Source organism: Carassius gibelio, chromosome B11, assembly GCF_023724105.1.
Source record: "Carassius gibelio isolate Cgi1373 ecotype wild population from Czech Republic chromosome B11, carGib1.2-hapl.c, whole genome shotgun sequence".
In the NCBI taxonomy this organism is placed as follows: domain Eukaryota; kingdom Metazoa; phylum Chordata; class Actinopteri; order Cypriniformes; family Cyprinidae; genus Carassius; species Carassius gibelio.
Window position 1 is genome coordinate 17,291,913 of NC_068406.1, and position 16,448 is coordinate 17,308,360.

The 16,448-nt window shown below is 37.3% G+C and overlaps 1 protein-coding gene across 1 annotated transcript in view; it reads left to right on the forward strand.

Annotated features, from left to right (window-relative positions):
- Positions 1-16,133, forward strand: part of LOC127968446 (phosphatidylinositol 4-phosphate 3-kinase C2 domain-containing subunit beta) — a 45,552-nt gene extending 29,419 nt beyond the window's left edge. Inside the window, exons 17-34 of the mRNA XM_052569686.1 lie at positions 4,285-4,473; positions 5,263-5,356; positions 5,491-5,585; positions 6,554-6,734; positions 7,435-7,542; positions 7,634-7,726; positions 7,823-7,952; positions 8,156-8,292; positions 8,524-8,693; positions 8,906-9,062; positions 9,230-9,339; positions 9,545-9,746; positions 9,829-9,953; positions 10,554-10,671; positions 11,608-11,704; positions 12,768-12,874; positions 12,970-13,098; positions 14,132-16,133. Of these exons, the coding sequence (XP_052425646.1) occupies positions 4,285-4,473; positions 5,263-5,356; positions 5,491-5,585; positions 6,554-6,734; positions 7,435-7,542; positions 7,634-7,726; positions 7,823-7,952; positions 8,156-8,292; positions 8,524-8,693; positions 8,906-9,062; positions 9,230-9,339; positions 9,545-9,746; positions 9,829-9,953; positions 10,554-10,671; positions 11,608-11,704; positions 12,768-12,874; positions 12,970-13,098; positions 14,132-14,323 (2,434 nt within the window). The 3' untranslated portion in view covers positions 14,324-16,133. The remainder of the gene's footprint in view (positions 1-4,284; positions 4,474-5,262; positions 5,357-5,490; positions 5,586-6,553; positions 6,735-7,434; positions 7,543-7,633; positions 7,727-7,822; positions 7,953-8,155; positions 8,293-8,523; positions 8,694-8,905; positions 9,063-9,229; positions 9,340-9,544; positions 9,747-9,828; positions 9,954-10,553; positions 10,672-11,607; positions 11,705-12,767; positions 12,875-12,969; positions 13,099-14,131) is intronic.
- Positions 16,134-16,448: the final 315 nt, after the last annotated feature.

The window sequence follows — 16,448 nt, forward strand, 5'->3', positions numbered from 1 at the left end:
CCATGGTGGGCATTTAAAGGCAGCTTACCAATTTTAGAAACATTTGCTCCCATTATGATCATTTTCAGTTTTTTTATTAATTTTTTTTTTTTTTAAAGAAAGTGCTATTGACAAATTATACCTCATTGTGCAGCTTTTTTTGAGGGGTGATCTGATTTTCATCTTGTGAACAATAAAATGGGCAAAAAGAAAAAAATCCAACAAATGTACACTACCATTGTAGATTTGGGGTCAGTAAGATTTTTTTCCTGCATTTTTGAAAAATCTTTTTTTTATATATATATTTAATTGAATGCAGTAAATGGTACTATTGTGAGATATTACCATTTAAAATATTATTTTATTTTAATGTAGTATTAAGATGTATGCTCTTTTCATTCTGATCCCCGAACCCTAGCAGCCACCCAGAAAACCCTAGAAACTGCATGGTAACATGCTATAAAAACACCCACAACATCCTTAAATTGGAAAGATTATCTATCCACCCTAAAGTTTGTACAAATCTAGACAGCTGTTTTTTGTTCCAGCAAGAACACGTATTAAATTAAGCCCATTAGGTTGTCCTTTTCTATAGAAATTGATTCGCAGAAGGGCCCCTGGGTTGCCTTGAGCGACAGCAGCCAGAAATCAATACTCCTCCAGCCTCCCGTGAATTGTGGGATATGTAGTCATCTAATGACAGTAGTTTTTGAATGTTGACATGAAGAGCGTGGGCATGACTGGCTTTCAGAAGTACCCTTCCCCCAGTATACTGAGCTCTTTGATGACTCTGTATGGTTGTGGCCCAGCTGGAGCAGGGGTAATTTGATCGGGGGGTCCTGCCCTACGGCTGTCATCCCTAGAGGGAGAGGCCACTCCCCAAAGTCAGTTCATAAGCCCGAAGAAAAACACAGTCGCTAAATAGTGGAGCTAATGTGTGTCTGCTTTAACAAATGACGTCTAACCACTTGCTAGGATGAAGGACCCAAACACATCATGAAGTGTTTTTAAGCATGGATGGTGTGTGTACAGACTATAGCTAGCGGGTGTCGATTCTCTGTTTTCAAATATTATTCATGAAGATTCAGTAGTTTAACTTGGCCTTCTGTAGTGTTTACTGCTGGACTCTGTGGGTTTGGTGCATCAGTGTAGAAGAAAACGTGCAGCATAAATTACCTAGAGATTGAATGTGGTTATTTTCCATCATTTACTGCAGTGAGAGCCAATGCACGGACACCTTCCTGGACACGTTATGCTGTCTTAATTGCTGTATCAGTGTTTTTATTTTTTTCAAGATAGAAAGATAACTTTCTTTATCGGATTGGGTAATCGTGTTTTTGGACTATGTCATGTAGATAACAGATTGCAAACCATGGCTGCTCGTCTGAAAAAAAAAAACATTTAAAGACTTTTGTTTGCTGTATGCTTCAGCTGTCATGAGAAATGTCTTTAGCTATGTATTTGTTTTCATCAAACCAACCATCAGACCAATGGATTGAAAATACAATATTAAATATATTTAATGAATAATATATAATATTATATCTAATAAAATACATTTTTTTATTTGACAAGTAGATTTTTTTTGTTTGTGCCGAAATGGGCTAAAACTTGTACAGCTCTTTTATAGGTGCCATCTGTAATGTTTGGCAAAAAAAATCAAGTCATACTCCACATTCCATACCAGATGGGGGCAAGTATGCCTCAATAAAGTGAATTGGTCTACTCTAGAGTAACAAACGAGAAACGGCATAGTCTCTATGCTCCGCCCCTACTTTCACAACAACACTACAGCTATAGCCGAAGCCTAACTGTGTGTTCACACCGCCGGCGTCTAGAGCGTCAAAAATCGCTCTTGCCGCTCTGCTCACGACGCTGCAGAAAGATTTGTGAGTGCTCAGACGCTCTAACGTAGATCGAATGCTTATTTTGTATTTAAAGCGGCCGCAAAGCAAACAAGCTTGTTGATCTCGTGCAGACTAACCACAAGGAGTTATAACCTCATATCAACCTGTCCTTTATTCTGCTTGAGAACTAATGTACCAACTCTCAAGCATTCACCGTGAGACACACGCAATTGACTCTTTTCACACGCTTTCACGCCACACATCAATTTTTTCACACACAGAAAAACCACGAAGCAAAGAGGACACGGAGACCAACAGACTAGACAGAGCAGGTTAGTTATGATACATAGGGCTGTGCAAAAAATCGAATGCGATTTTCATGCACCTCTCATCAGTAAAGACGCTCCTGTAATTAGAAGTATATCTCCAGCATGTGCATTCAGATCAGGGTTGCCAGGTTTTCACAACAAATTCTGCCCAGTTGCTTCTTAAAACTAGTCCAAAACTAGGCCAATCGCGTTTCCGGGAGGTTCCCCGATAAAAATTGCTTCCCGGGGTTAAAATATAAATTTTTGGGAAGGGTTTCCCTGGTAAAATTATCATTTTAGGGGCTAAATATCACTTTATTGGTATTGGGATTGCTTCAAACCGCGGACATGAAAAACAACCGCAGACTTGGCAACACTGGTTCAGGTGGAGCGGCAGTTACTGCACAGAGCCTTAGTCTACCGACAACTAACACAAAATCGCTTTCAAAATCGACAAAGAATCGCCTGCGATTTTAACATCGATGTTGTGTAGATTGTCAGTGAATTACGGCTCTGTGTAGTAAATGCCAACCAGTGTTGCCAAGTCTGTGGTGGCTGTTTTTCATGTCCGCTGGTCACAGCGACCCCAATACAAATAACGTGATATTTAGCCCCTAAAATGCGAATTATACCAAGGCAACCCTGCTAAAAAAAACTATATTTTAACCCCGGGAAGCAATGTTTTATTGGGGAACCTTCTGGAAGCGAGATTGGGCTAGTTTTGAGAAGCAACTGGGCAGGATTTGTTGTGAAAACCTGGCAATCCTGATCTGAACACACGCGCTGAAGATATACTCCTAATTACAGGAGCATCTTTACTGATGAGATGTACATGAGTAAAGACATGCACAGCCCTATATAATAAAATGGGTAACGTTAAGTTATAGCTAGCTAATTATCAAACGCAGCTACGGTTAGCCATCGCTAACATTAGCACGTTTATCGAACAGCCTTCGATACATTTCTATGTTATAACTTCCCGAAAACAAATACACAAACATATAAAACAAACTTCTAGCGAAATACTAGCAGCATCTAACTTGCAAGTTCGGAGTCGAACCTCATTTCTTTCAGGTCCATCAGTTGTCTCCAGCGATTAAAAGCAGTGCCGATGTTTACTCTGGTATTCTTATCGGATTTGATTTGTGATTCCGAGCGCGGTTGTTTCCCTGTAGCGGGTGTTGGTCTCTTGCCAAGGGCTTCAGCTATCCTTCCGCTCTCTTCTCTGAACTGAAATTAGTGGGCTGTACTTTCCACATGATTGACATCAGGTTCAGGTACGCCCTGCGAGTTATTCGTGTATTGCAGGTTGGCTGGTGGTTATGTTGCCCACATACCGCCTCCCACGGCCGAAACTTGTATTACAACACCTGTCGGGCCGGGGCTAGTAATGCTAATGCTAATTAAGGTTGATATCTCTGCAGCACTATAACTTGACATTTTTTTAATGACATCATCGCCCTTATTTCTTCTCATTCTTTTGATGCGTGTAGGTCATGTTATGGATATTTTTTTACCTCAATTTCTGCATATGGCACCTTTTAAATGCATTTTGCATTTATTCTGTATTGTAATAATATAATGTTAGGCATGTCAGTTGATGGCACTTGGCATGTACAATGTTGTAAGATGAAGAAAAATGAATATTTAAATAAAGTGTGTATAAAAGTGTGTGTATACATATGTATGTATGTATCTATATATATCTATATATATATATATATATATATATATATATATATATATATATATATATATATATATATATATATATATATATATATATATATATATATATATATATATATGCATATACGCATGTATATGTGTATAAAAAACAGTTTAATTTTTTATTTCATTATTTTAAATTATTTTAATTAAACAATTTAGTTTGTGCTGACATGAGATTAAAAACAACAAAACTTTTTGCAAAAAAATTATGGCAAGTGCCATAATTTATTGACTCAAGATTACAAATAATTTTTTATATATTTGTATAAAATACATATACAATATCTATTTATTTTCTTTATATAAATGTATATAAACTATATAATTTATTGTTGAAATATTTGCTTTAGTAGTTCAGAGTGGTGTACACATTTGTTTACTCTTTGTGCTCACTTTTTATTGTTGATCCATTCATCTAGGTTGACTCCAGAGGACCGGCGTCTTTTGTGGGAGAAGCGGTATTTCTGCCACGTGGAAGCCAGTCGTCTGCCACTGGTCCTGGCCAGCGCGCCCAGCTGGGAGTGGGCATGTCTGCCGGACATCTATGCCCTGCTCCGCCAGTGGGGATGCATGAACCACCTGGACACCCTCGGCCTGCTGAACGCCACGTGAGTGTTAGGGTAACCGTGGCAGCAGCTCGCTTCATTGTTTAGCTGGAGGCTAAGCAGAGCTTGACTGTCCTTCAGCGGTTGGCAGTCAGACTGATCTGAGCAGACCATGAAGAATTGACCTTTTAGATTTGTCCAGAAGAGCACATGTGGACTGCAGATATCCAGTGGCTACTCTCAACATTTACTGACATGGTTTTAAAGCTTTGTTAGTGTTAAAAATCAGATGGGCTTATCCAAAAACCACCAGGAAGTTCTACTAGCTCTAACATGGTTGAACAAGATTGGGTAGTCCACCAGTCTTTTACATCCACTTATGTCATTCCAGACCTGACTTTATCTTTCTGTGGAACATAAGAGGTTATTTTGATGATTGTTGGTAACTAAGCAGTTTCGGTTCCCATCGACTTCCATTGTATTTTTTGCTGATACAATGAAAGTCAATGGGAAGAGAAACTGTTACCAACATTATTCCAGATATCATCTTTTAGGTTTAGCAGAAGAAAGTCCCTTGACATTGATTTAACCACTTGGTAGCATAACTGATAAACCACCAAAACCAGTTTAAACTGGATATTGACCATAAATGATCAACACGAAACCATGTAAAACCGTCAACCGTTTGGAAGAGTCCCAGATATTTTCCATATCAATTTTCTAGATGCATTTTATAGTGGCTACATAAGCCAAAAAAGCACCATAAAAGTACACCTTATTAAAAAAATAAAAATAAAAAAATAACACACAAGAAAAGTCATTTTTGATTTCATGGTTACTTTAATGTCCCAGGTTTCCAGATCAGGAGTGCAGACGGACCGCGGTACAATGGATGGACTCAATCTCTGATCCTGAGCTTTTGGATTTCCTTCCTCAGTTAGTGCAGGTAACAAAGGCCTTGTATCTCACTTCCTTCCATGCTCTTACTCTATTCCATCCTTTCCCATTGACCTTGATCTATATCCTGTCTTTTTTACCCGTCCCTTTTGTTTTCTCACCCACCCCATCCTCTTTGTTCAGGCGCTGAAGTACGAGTGTTATCTGGACAGCCACCTGGTGCGTTTTCTGCTGAGGAGGGCCATCGGGGATGTGCGCATTGCTCACTACCTCTTCTGGTGTGTCCTCTACCCTTATACTTAAAATCCAATGAGATTTCTCACATTCAAGATATGTCTATATAAACTGATAAGATTTGATTCCTTAGAAAGCTAATAAGATTAACCTGTTATCACCATGAATGCATGATAATTTTCATACACGCAAGTCATGCACATGTCTGACTGAGCGTCTGTGAAATCACCTTACAGCTCCACCTGCTGTCTAGATGAGGTCATTTTCTTTCTTGGATTATTCATAACCTTTATGAATACGGTTGTATTTTACTTTTGCCAAAATTGTAAGAGAAAAAAAAATAGACTACGGTTTTATCCAGAGGTGTGCCTAACTGATTTATTTAAAATGTATCACCTGAATGTATATTCGATTTTTTTGTCTAGTGTACATCTGAAATGTCTTTTTATAACCTTTAGTAATTGTATACCTTGTATAATTTATTCAGAGATCGCCATTTAACATAGCCTTAGAACATTTCTTATAAAAAATGACATTAGGATTTTGAATCTTGACTTTATATTCAGAAAAAATAAGATTTTTTTACCCCTGCAAATAAAATACACATTCTCTTACTACCGTAACATTATAAAAAAAAGTATATTAATGTTTCACATCAAGTATTTATGCATCATGCTGTTTTTCCGCATGGTATATGTTGTACCGCCTTATAATTAACAGCTATAGCATTTTTTAATACATTTATATTAAATCAAATTTAAACATGTCTTACTAAGAAAGTAAAATACTGTAAAGTAAATAGAATCATCATTTAAAAGTTAGAAAGTTAATACTAGATGCATCACAATTATAAGAAATGGGTGCTTAATTTCTTGAAAAATGTCACAATGCAAAACATTCTAAAGCTTCCTAATAGCAGATTACATGTTCCCTATGTGAAATAAGCAATCTCGCTGTAAATTTATAAAAGTCATAGGACTTAGTCAATGTTTGTTTGTCTGTCTCTTTGTAGGTTGCTGAAAGATACTCTTCAGGACTCTCAGTTTAGCGTGAGGTATCAGTATCTGCTGGCAGCTCTTCTCTGCTGTTCTGGTCGTGGTTTGAGGGATGAGTTTGATAGGCAATGCTGGCTGGTCAACATTCTGGCCAAAGTTGCCCAACGAGTTAGAGACTCTTCGCCTTCATCCAGACAGGTCAGCTTCACAATTCCTCATTTACACCTGCATTGTTATTTTAGTATTATTTATGTACTATTATAGTATTTTTATTTTTTAAGATCTTGAATTAGCTGTCTTTTTTTTTTTAGTTTTTTTTTTAGTTTTTTTCTTTTAATGTCATTTTATGTGCTTTTTCTTTTTTTTTCTTTTAGATTTTGGGTTCAGATTAAACCTTTGTTTTAATTTTAGTACTTAATAAATTATAAATGTTTCTTTGACGACTAACTCAATTAAATCTATTTTTTTAATTAACTGAAATTAATTTTTTAGTTTAGATTTGTTTAGTTAACAACAGCAGTTAACTGTTTCAGAAAGTCTTATCAAGTGAACTCTGGGGAAAAATTGTAAGACTCCCCTTAATATCTGATCACAGGAAATGTGGTATTAAATGCATGTGGTATTAAAGCATAAAAGATGTCTCCTGTGACCATGTGACTACAATTAAATAGAGTCTTGGTGGTTTTCTGATAGAGTTACCTTAAAAACATAATTTAGTAAAAAGAGCTGGCTCTTTATTCCTCATTTGGTTGATGGCTCTAATGCTCCTACTATTTTTAGCTTGAAAGAACAGGTCTGTGCCAAAAAACTGATTGTTGATCCCTAAGGCGAAATGTAATGTTCTCCAGACAGCCTAGTCAGAGCATTAGTTGTGGTTTGTCTTTTGTCTGGTGTTCAGGCTATTCTCCGGGAGGGGCTGGAGGAGGTCAAACAGTTCTTCTCGATCAACAGCACCTGTCGACTTCCCCTGAACCCGGGCCTGCTAGTCAAGGGCATCAACATACAGGTACGGGTTATGTCTCAAAATCAATGCAGAGCTCATTGTATTGTTCTTGTTGACACATTAGAAATGTATCTCTTGTTCTCTCTTCATGTAGTCTTGCTCCTACTTCAACTCTAATGCAGTGCCCCTCAAGCTCTCGTTCCAGAACCAGGATTCTTTAGGAGACAACATCAACGTCATCTTTAAGGTACTGCCTTCTCATGTTTTTGTACGTTACGGATCATTGTTTCTGCACTGAAACAGTTTTTCAGATGTTGTCTTGGTCGTGGGTTTTCTCATTCAGTCTGGAGATGACCTGCGGCAGGACATGCTGACGCTCCAGATCATTCGGATCATGAATAAGATCTGGATCCAAGAGGGACTTGATATGAGGACGGTGATCTTCCGCTGCTTCTCTACTGGACGAGGCAGAGGTAAATGCCCATCTTCCAAATGTTAACTACAGTATTTGCCATCCTAGAATTCATTTTTTGTGTCATTTCCTACTTTGTATGTACTGTATATACCCCACTAATATATAGACAATATCTAAACTTGAGATTGAATTGTACACAATTTGAATTTCTAAGGATATGAATGGAAGTAATTTTATAAAAACCTCTTTGCCCTTGTCTAGGCATGGTAGAGATGATTCCCAATGCAGAAACCCTGAGGAAGATCCAAGTTGAGCATGGAGTGACTGGTTCCTTCAAAGACCGGACTTTGGCAGACTGGCTGCAGAAACACAACCCCACAGAGGAGGAGTATGAGAAGGTACAGATGCCTCTGTAGTAGCATCACACTTAAACCATTATGTATGTACAAACTGTTTTTGCCATGACGTGAAAATGAGCCATGCCTGCTTAAGTTGCATTGGATTGCATCATGTTTGTTTTGCAGGTCCCAATGATATGAGATTTAGTTTTTGTATTTGGTGATTTATAGCTTTGCTGGCTAAAAGAGGTTAGTTATAAATAATTCTGTTGATTTGTTGTTTTTTCACAGGCAGTGGAAAACTTCATCTATTCGTGTGCTGGTTGTTGTGTGGCCACATACATTCTAGGAATCTGCGACCGCCACAATGACAACATCATGTTGAAGACCAGCGGACACATGTTCCATATTGACTTCGGCAAGTTCCTGGGGCACGCACAGATGTTTGGCAACATCAAACGGTAGGAAGCACAAAAAGAACTCTAAAAAGAATTCCTCTACCCCAGATTTCGATCTCTGCAACAGTTTTTGTCTCAGAACAATGTAGATGACCTACAACAACCTGTTTCATATTGCTTCTCTACAAAGGAGCAGAAGAATGTTTTTTAGCTTAATCAGATCTGGGGTGTTGGTGGTAAATGTTAACACAAATTTTAATCTTTTGTTTTTCTAGGGACCGGGCTCCTTTTGTGTTTACATCTGACATGGCGTATGTCATCAATGGAGGGGACAAGCCATCCAGCCGTTTCCATGACTTTGTAGACTTGTGTTGTGAGGCCTACAATCTGATTAGGAAACATGCACACTTATTTCTCAACCTGCTTGGCCTGGTGAGTTCACAGATAACACCAGATACTTTTCTTAATTTGTACTTTTAGGATGTATCCACAGAGTTGAGGGTAAGTAATGTTCTCTGGCTTGCTTTGTTTGCCTATTATTTGAATTGTATTGTGTATCCTCCTGCTCTGACATTGTAACCTTATGGGTTTGTGTGCAGATGCTCTCCAGTGGGATCCCAGAGTTGTCTGATGTGGATGATCTGAAATATGTTTATGATGCTCTGAGACCACACGAATCAGAAGCAGATGCCACCATGCACTTCACCAGGTGAGAACTTGGAGACTTTGTCCCATTTGCTCTTGATGTCTGTCATTTTAAAGAAACCGTAGAGTGTTGCCTTTGGTGCCAGTAAGCAAGGAACACCTTTGCAACCAATCAGAACATCCTAGCAATTATAGATGTCAACAGTTATTATTGTCCTTCAAATCCATCTGTTTTTTGGTTGTCATCTTAATCTTATCCCCTGTTCTAGGCTCATTGAGTCCAGTCTTGGCAGTGTGGCTACTAAGCTCAACTTCTTCATCCATAACCTGGCCCAAATGAAGTTTGCATCCTCTGAGGAGCGTCCCGTTCTGTCATTTGCTCCACGCGTCTACACTCTAAAGAGTGATGGTGCTATTCGCAGCCTGTTTGTTAGCAGACATACCAAAACCTATACTCCAAGCAAAGGCTATGTAAGTCTGCTGCGTTAAGTGCATTTTAGCCCAAATCCATTTACATGCATCTCGGTGTTTATGTATTTTTCCTTTCATGCAGTCTTATGTTGTGAAAGTGGAGCGGGAAGGTCAACTGGGGTCAACTTTAGTCCAAAGGACATTTGAGGAATTCCATGAACTTCACAGTAAACTGCAGCTCATCTTCCCTTCTTCAAAACTACCGAGGTACAGTGTTGAAACCTGACAGAATTGTGAATTATAACAAATCAGTAGCTCAATGAACACACATCAGACATGCGCCTTGACCTTAAAGGGATGGTTCACCCCGAAATTAAAATGGTCATTTATTCATCCTCAAGTGGTTTCAAATCTGTATAAGTTTCTTTGTTCTGTTGAAACAGAAACCTGCAGTAGGTTTTACTACAGTTAGGACTTTTTCTTCTTCTTATTAAAGAGATTATTATATATATATATATATATATATATATATGTATATGTGTGTGTATGTATGTATGTATATATACATACATATGTATATAAATAATAATAAGAAAAAGTCCTAACTGTAGTGAAAACTACTGCAGGTTTCTGTTATCAGTGGATATATTTAGTCTAAAAGATAAGTAATGAAAGCTGGTCATTGTACATTTCTTCCCAGTACTGTTTGTATCAATGTATTGAGCAACAGTAATATTCAACCAGCCAATTGTTGCAAAATAAACCCGTTCAGGGTCATGTAGGTATGGCTAAGTGGCAATACATAAGCCACATGAAGCAGTGCTCTTCGTGTAATTACATACCTCTCTAAATGTAATGTTCCCACAGCTTCCCCAGCCGCTTTGTGATTGGCCGGTCTCGAGGCGAGGCCCTGGCAGACAGGAGAAAAGAGGAGCTAAATGGATATGTTTGGCACTTGATCCATGTAGCTCAAGAGGTGGCACAGGTAACATTTGAGCCCCGCTTACATCATTGGTCTTTAAATATAATTCTTGCTTTCATAATCTATGTACATTTTAAGGATCAAACGTTTGGGGTTGGTATTATTGACAAAACGTATTTCATGTTCACTAAGCATTTATTTGATAAAAATACAGTAAATGCTTTAATCTTAAGTAACTTTATTTTAATATTTTAAAACGTAGTTTATTCATGTGATGGTAAAGCTGAATTTTCAGCAGCCATTACTTTAATCTTCAGTGTCTCATAATCCTTCTTAAATCATTCTAATATGCTGATTCGCTGCTTAAGAAACATTTTATTATTATTATTATTGCAGTTGTGCTGCCTAATATTTTTGTCGACCCTTAACATTTTTTTATTCATGATTTGATGAATTGAAAGTTTAAAAACAACCACATTTCTTTGAAATATATATATTTTTTTTTTTGTAACATTGTTTTATCTTTTTAATTTGTTGCATCCGTGAAAAATAAAATTCTTACCCCAAGCTTTACAACAGTAGTGCAATTGAAAATAAGTTAACTTTTTTTTTATACTGTGAAGAGCAAGATTATTCACTAACCACACCACCATCTTTTGATTTCTGAATAATTATAATAGTCAAAATAATTTGTAAAGCTTGCACTAATTAATGTGAGTGGTTTCAGTTTGACTGGCATGCTTCTTGGAAATTGTTCATGTTCTGTGAAAACAGACACGTTGTCTGTAAACAGTCCACCCACAGGCATATATCAGTATTTAGGCAGGACTGGCACTGCCAGTTGCAAAACGATGAACACTTCCACTTTCTCTCCTCTGTGCTGTACATTTAAGAATGCAACCAGATCGCATGGCATTCCTACTATTACCGTGACTGTACACCAGCTTATTTTAGTGCCTTGCTTATGATCTAACGTAACATAACCCTCTCCTTTTTCAGTGTGATCTGATCTACACTTTCTTTCACCCTCTACCAAGAGATGAACGGACAGGAAGTGTAGGAACTGTTGTTAATACTCTCCATAATAAACCAGCAGGTATGCTTTTTTTCCTTGTTTGTCTTATACACACTCACATACACTTATTATGAATCATTCACCTTGCACATGCTTACATATGGGGTGTATTCAAAGGTCATGCAGTTCAGCCGGTCATCACTGCAAATCAGCATGAGTTTGTGTAAGGAAATGGTTTATGGGCCAATCAGCTGTAGTCTATGTGACCATGTCTGTGACTAAGTGATACACCCAGTACATGGTCAGAGTTTTATCTTTAACTACTAGTGCAATGTGCCTGCAATCACACAACATAAGCCACTGACATGTGAATATGTGCAGGAGTTCTATAACTAGGGTCCAAGAAAAATAGAATAACAATTTATGTAAAAAATGAATTCTGTTATCTACATATTGGTCAGAAATTAAGAGATGAATGTATTTAATTCGATTGACAGCACTAGTTTTATATTTGCACTTTCGACAAAGTTGTGCTGCACTGAAAAAAAAAAAAAATACATTGAAAAAATTTGGACTTACAAATAATTACAAAGAAATGGCAAGTAACGCACTGAATTAAACGTTCAATTGTTTTTGTAAATATTTATTTTTTAAACTGTCAAACAAGTGAATATTTTCCAGTTGTTATTTTAATCCGTATTCTTTTGGGTAGAATTTTTTTTTTTTTTTTTGTAAACCACATGCTTTCTTTTAAAATGTCAGTGTTTTCTCACGTAGTATAGATGGGAGTGTTAATATATAAATATACTGTATAACTGCCTTTATAACTTTGGAAAGTAGTCCCTCGCAAGTGGATCATCTTACTTGGTCTATGGCATCAAACATTTTGTAAACATCCATAGTTCATTCCCCGAGAGTTTATCATAAATAGTTACATATTAAATGTCATCATGAGTATAAGCTGCTTTGTGGCAACTGTTGTGGTCACGTTATCTGATTTGTGATAAAGGTCTCTGTTCAACAGGTTCATGTCTTGTCAGTCTGAGATCTGGAGATCCAATTAAATTATGACTCCCCTTTAGTGTACCTTGCAAGTCAGATAAACACACACGTGTCGACACTAAACCCAGTTCCTCTTTTCCAGATGTGTCCTGGGCTCCTGTGCCCGGTACAGTGGCAGGTGAAGTGAAGCTCTCAATTCTGTACAAGAGTGACAAGCTTTTCATTATGGTGATGCACATAAGAGGTTTGGTGAGTGTTTGACGTTACTCATAAGCTCATAATGCATGTAAAAAAAAAAAAAAGTTGAGTTGGCTCTGACCAATGTGTTATGGACATTTCTGCAGCAATCCTTGCAGGACGGAACAGATCCTGATCCATACGTCAAATTGTACCTCCTCCCAGACCCTCAGAAAACTAGCAAAAGGAAGACCAAGGCAGCCCGGCGAACATGCAACCCCACTTATAATGAGATGGTGAGAAAACAATACCTTTAGACGGTACTAGATTTTTAAGAGTTGGGCTCCGAAAGTAAAGTTCTCTTCGTAGGTTTTTTTTTTTTTAATGATTTTTAAAATGTATTTGTTTATTTTTTGTCATTTGCAATGTTTCCCAGAAGAACCATTAAAAGATTAGTTCACTTCCAGAACAAAAAATTAAAGATGTAATCAATCTGTTCATGTCTTTCTTTCTTCAGTCCAAAAGAAATTTTAATTTGAGGAAAACATTACAGATTTTTTGGTACAGACTTCAGTGGTAGCCAATGGGTTGAAAGTCTAAACTGCCATTTCAGTGCAGCTTCAAAGCACTCTTTGTGATCCCAGCAGAGGAGTAATGGTCATCGAAACGATTGGTCATTCTTGAAAAAAAAAATTATTTATATACTTGTATATATTTTTTTTAACCACAAATGCTTGTCTTGCACTAGGTCTAAGCATGCTTCATGCATTGCATAATCGCATTCAAAAAGTCATGCACGGTACGTTCTTTGTCTGTGTACTTCGATTTAAAAGGGTAGGGTAAAAAGGTAGGGTGAAAAAGTAATCTAATTTTCTCCAATTTCAAAATCATCTGACATCAATGTTTGACCTTTTTTGTAAAGAGTGTTTGACTTTCTTTGCACGCTCGCTTTGTAAACACTGGGTCGTTGCTTTTCTCCTGCATCAAGCATGACCTTTCTGATGTAACAACATAATACGTGAGATCGAGCTAGTGCAGGATGAGCATTTGTGGTTAAATAGTATATAAAGTTACTTTCTTTTTTTTAGAAAATGAGTTTCTTGGCTGGTCAGCCCTTATAAGCTGCATTGTAATTTGGACCTTCAACCCACTGGCCAGCATTTAAAAAAAAAAAAAGGAAAAATCCTCAATTTCCTCAAAAACCTTAATTTCTTTTCGACTGAGGACAAAGACTTTAAAATCCCTATGGGGAAGAAAGCAGGCAGGCATGTTGCACTTTATTTGAATGATGATTCTTGACTGACATCACTTCGTCTTTTCTTTTGGCAGCTGGTGTATAACAAGATTCCACGTGGTGATTTGCAGCAGAGAACCATTCACTTGCGGGTACTGAGCGAGGGTGCATTCTGGGAGAACACCTTGCTGGGTGAAACCATCATCCAACTGAAGGACCTCACCCCGGGCCATCGCTGGGTTGGCTGGCACCAGCTTGGTGCTAGAGGCTCTGACATAAACCGCTAAGACTTGTGCTGAAGTGAAGGATTCTGCTTGTGTCCTTTGATGTGCATGTGTTTGTGTCTGTCTTTGCTTATGGGTCGGGAGTTGGAGATGCCCAGCTGCTCAGAAGGCTGTTTCCCCCAGTGGGGGTTTGTGTTTGCTGATTCTCCAGGAGACGTAGACTCGGTGATGGAGTGTTATCACTTGATACTGTTCTGGTGGGGTACTGTGCACCACGTGAACCAGATTCTGGATTTATAAAAATGTTTCTTGGTGGACAAAAACCATTTGGTGACACAAGGATTGGTAGAAAGAATATATAAAGAATAAATGACTTCCATGCGCCATATTTTGGGGGGGATTTCTGGAAAATTGCTGTCCATGAAACTTCTAAGCCCCATTTTGTCTTTTTGAGAATGCTAATGGAAATTTAAGTTATTTTCTTTTTAAGATTGTTTCTCTATTGCGGCTCAATTTTGAGCTATGTTGTGTCTTGTGACATTGGTTATGTCTCTTTGTATCAGATTTTGCAGAGGTTTACCTAGGACTTTGAAGTGAGGGACGCTTTTGTACTGTAAAGTTGGGTAATTTCACATTGGCTGTGGCATATACCTGATCATGAAAAAGGGATGAACACTTGAGTCTTTGGCTTGAAATTGTGAAATTAACTTGGTGTTAATGTTTCTTTTCAAAATGATGGCACACAATTTTATATGCAGGAAAGACTTTTGAAGGGACTTGACTTCATTGTCAGTGATTTTTGCCTTGTTGAAATCTAAACAACTCACAGGGAAATTTCTGTTTGAAAAAGTTGATTTGCATGCTGTGAAATTAGCTACTGGATAAATATTGAATTTTTGCATTTGTTTGTCAAGTACATTAACCTCACGTTTTTTCCAAGTTTTATTGGTTAACTTTTTTTTTTAAAAGGGGAAAGAAATTTAAGCTTTAGACTGTAGTTCTGTCAGTATTTCCATTCCTCATTTGTATGTAAAACTGCATGTAAATGAAATGCTAAACATACCACAGTAGCTTGTTTTTTCAATTTGTGCTTAAAGCTTTTGCTTTACGATTTGCTTTACTTTGCACTTAGTTTGATTTTGAGAAGAACAACCTTATAGCACACAGAAAGGGAAAATTAAGTAATTGGAAGTTACCTTTATATTTAAACTTACTTGTGTCCAATGATGTTTGTGTATTTAAAAAAAAAAAATTACAAATGAAAATAATAGGAAAACTACGAAGAAAACTGAACTGTTCCATTCTTAACATATCTTTAAATCAGTAACCAACAAGTTGAAAGTGCAACCCTGTATGTCGAGGTGCTCTAAAAATCCAGTAGCCTTAAGAAAACTCTGGTATTGTTATCCAGGTCAAGCAGTACGTGTTCTGTAACTTTTTCTAACCAGACAAACCAGCTCCACTTCAGATATGAAGTACATTTTCTAAAATATTGATCCCCCACCTCCCCTACCAGAAGGCACTACTGTGTGATGTTTAACCATGGGAAATGATTGTATGATTGCATGCCAACCCATAACAGAAAGCTGTGTGTTTTAGAAAAGCTATCTTTTTGTTGTGTATGTGCATAAGAGTTTGGATTTAAAGGTATATAATTTATATAACATCTGTGACCCTTGTTTTAATTCATAAAGGGTATGTGGGAATAAAATCAATAGGGTTGGCATATTGTAAATGCTTTGTGATTTATGGATTGTAAATGGGCTTTATTCCATTCTGTTCATTTTTAGACTAAAGGTTTAAATGTGTTTCTTCTAATTTCAAATCATGTTTTCAACTTTATTTGCACTTAATAAATGCACAGGGAAACTGACCTGACACTGAGTTGTTCTTAAATTGCTACAAGTTTTCCTTTGAACCACAAACCTGTACAAAGATGGTGCAAGGATCAATGCCAAATGATGAAACTTGAGTAAATCTCAGTTGTGCATGACTGACCCCAACAATATGCTTTACTGAGACACCAGTGTCTTTATCCCATATGCTGTTTTGGCTGTCATCACACTGAGGTAAGAATTACATCAGACTGGGATTTATCATAAAGGCTTTAATTGCCTGTCTGAACAGTCTATGTTCTTTCACATTACTCATTGATCCGATACTCCTCTAGAGAATTTTTATGAGTTAA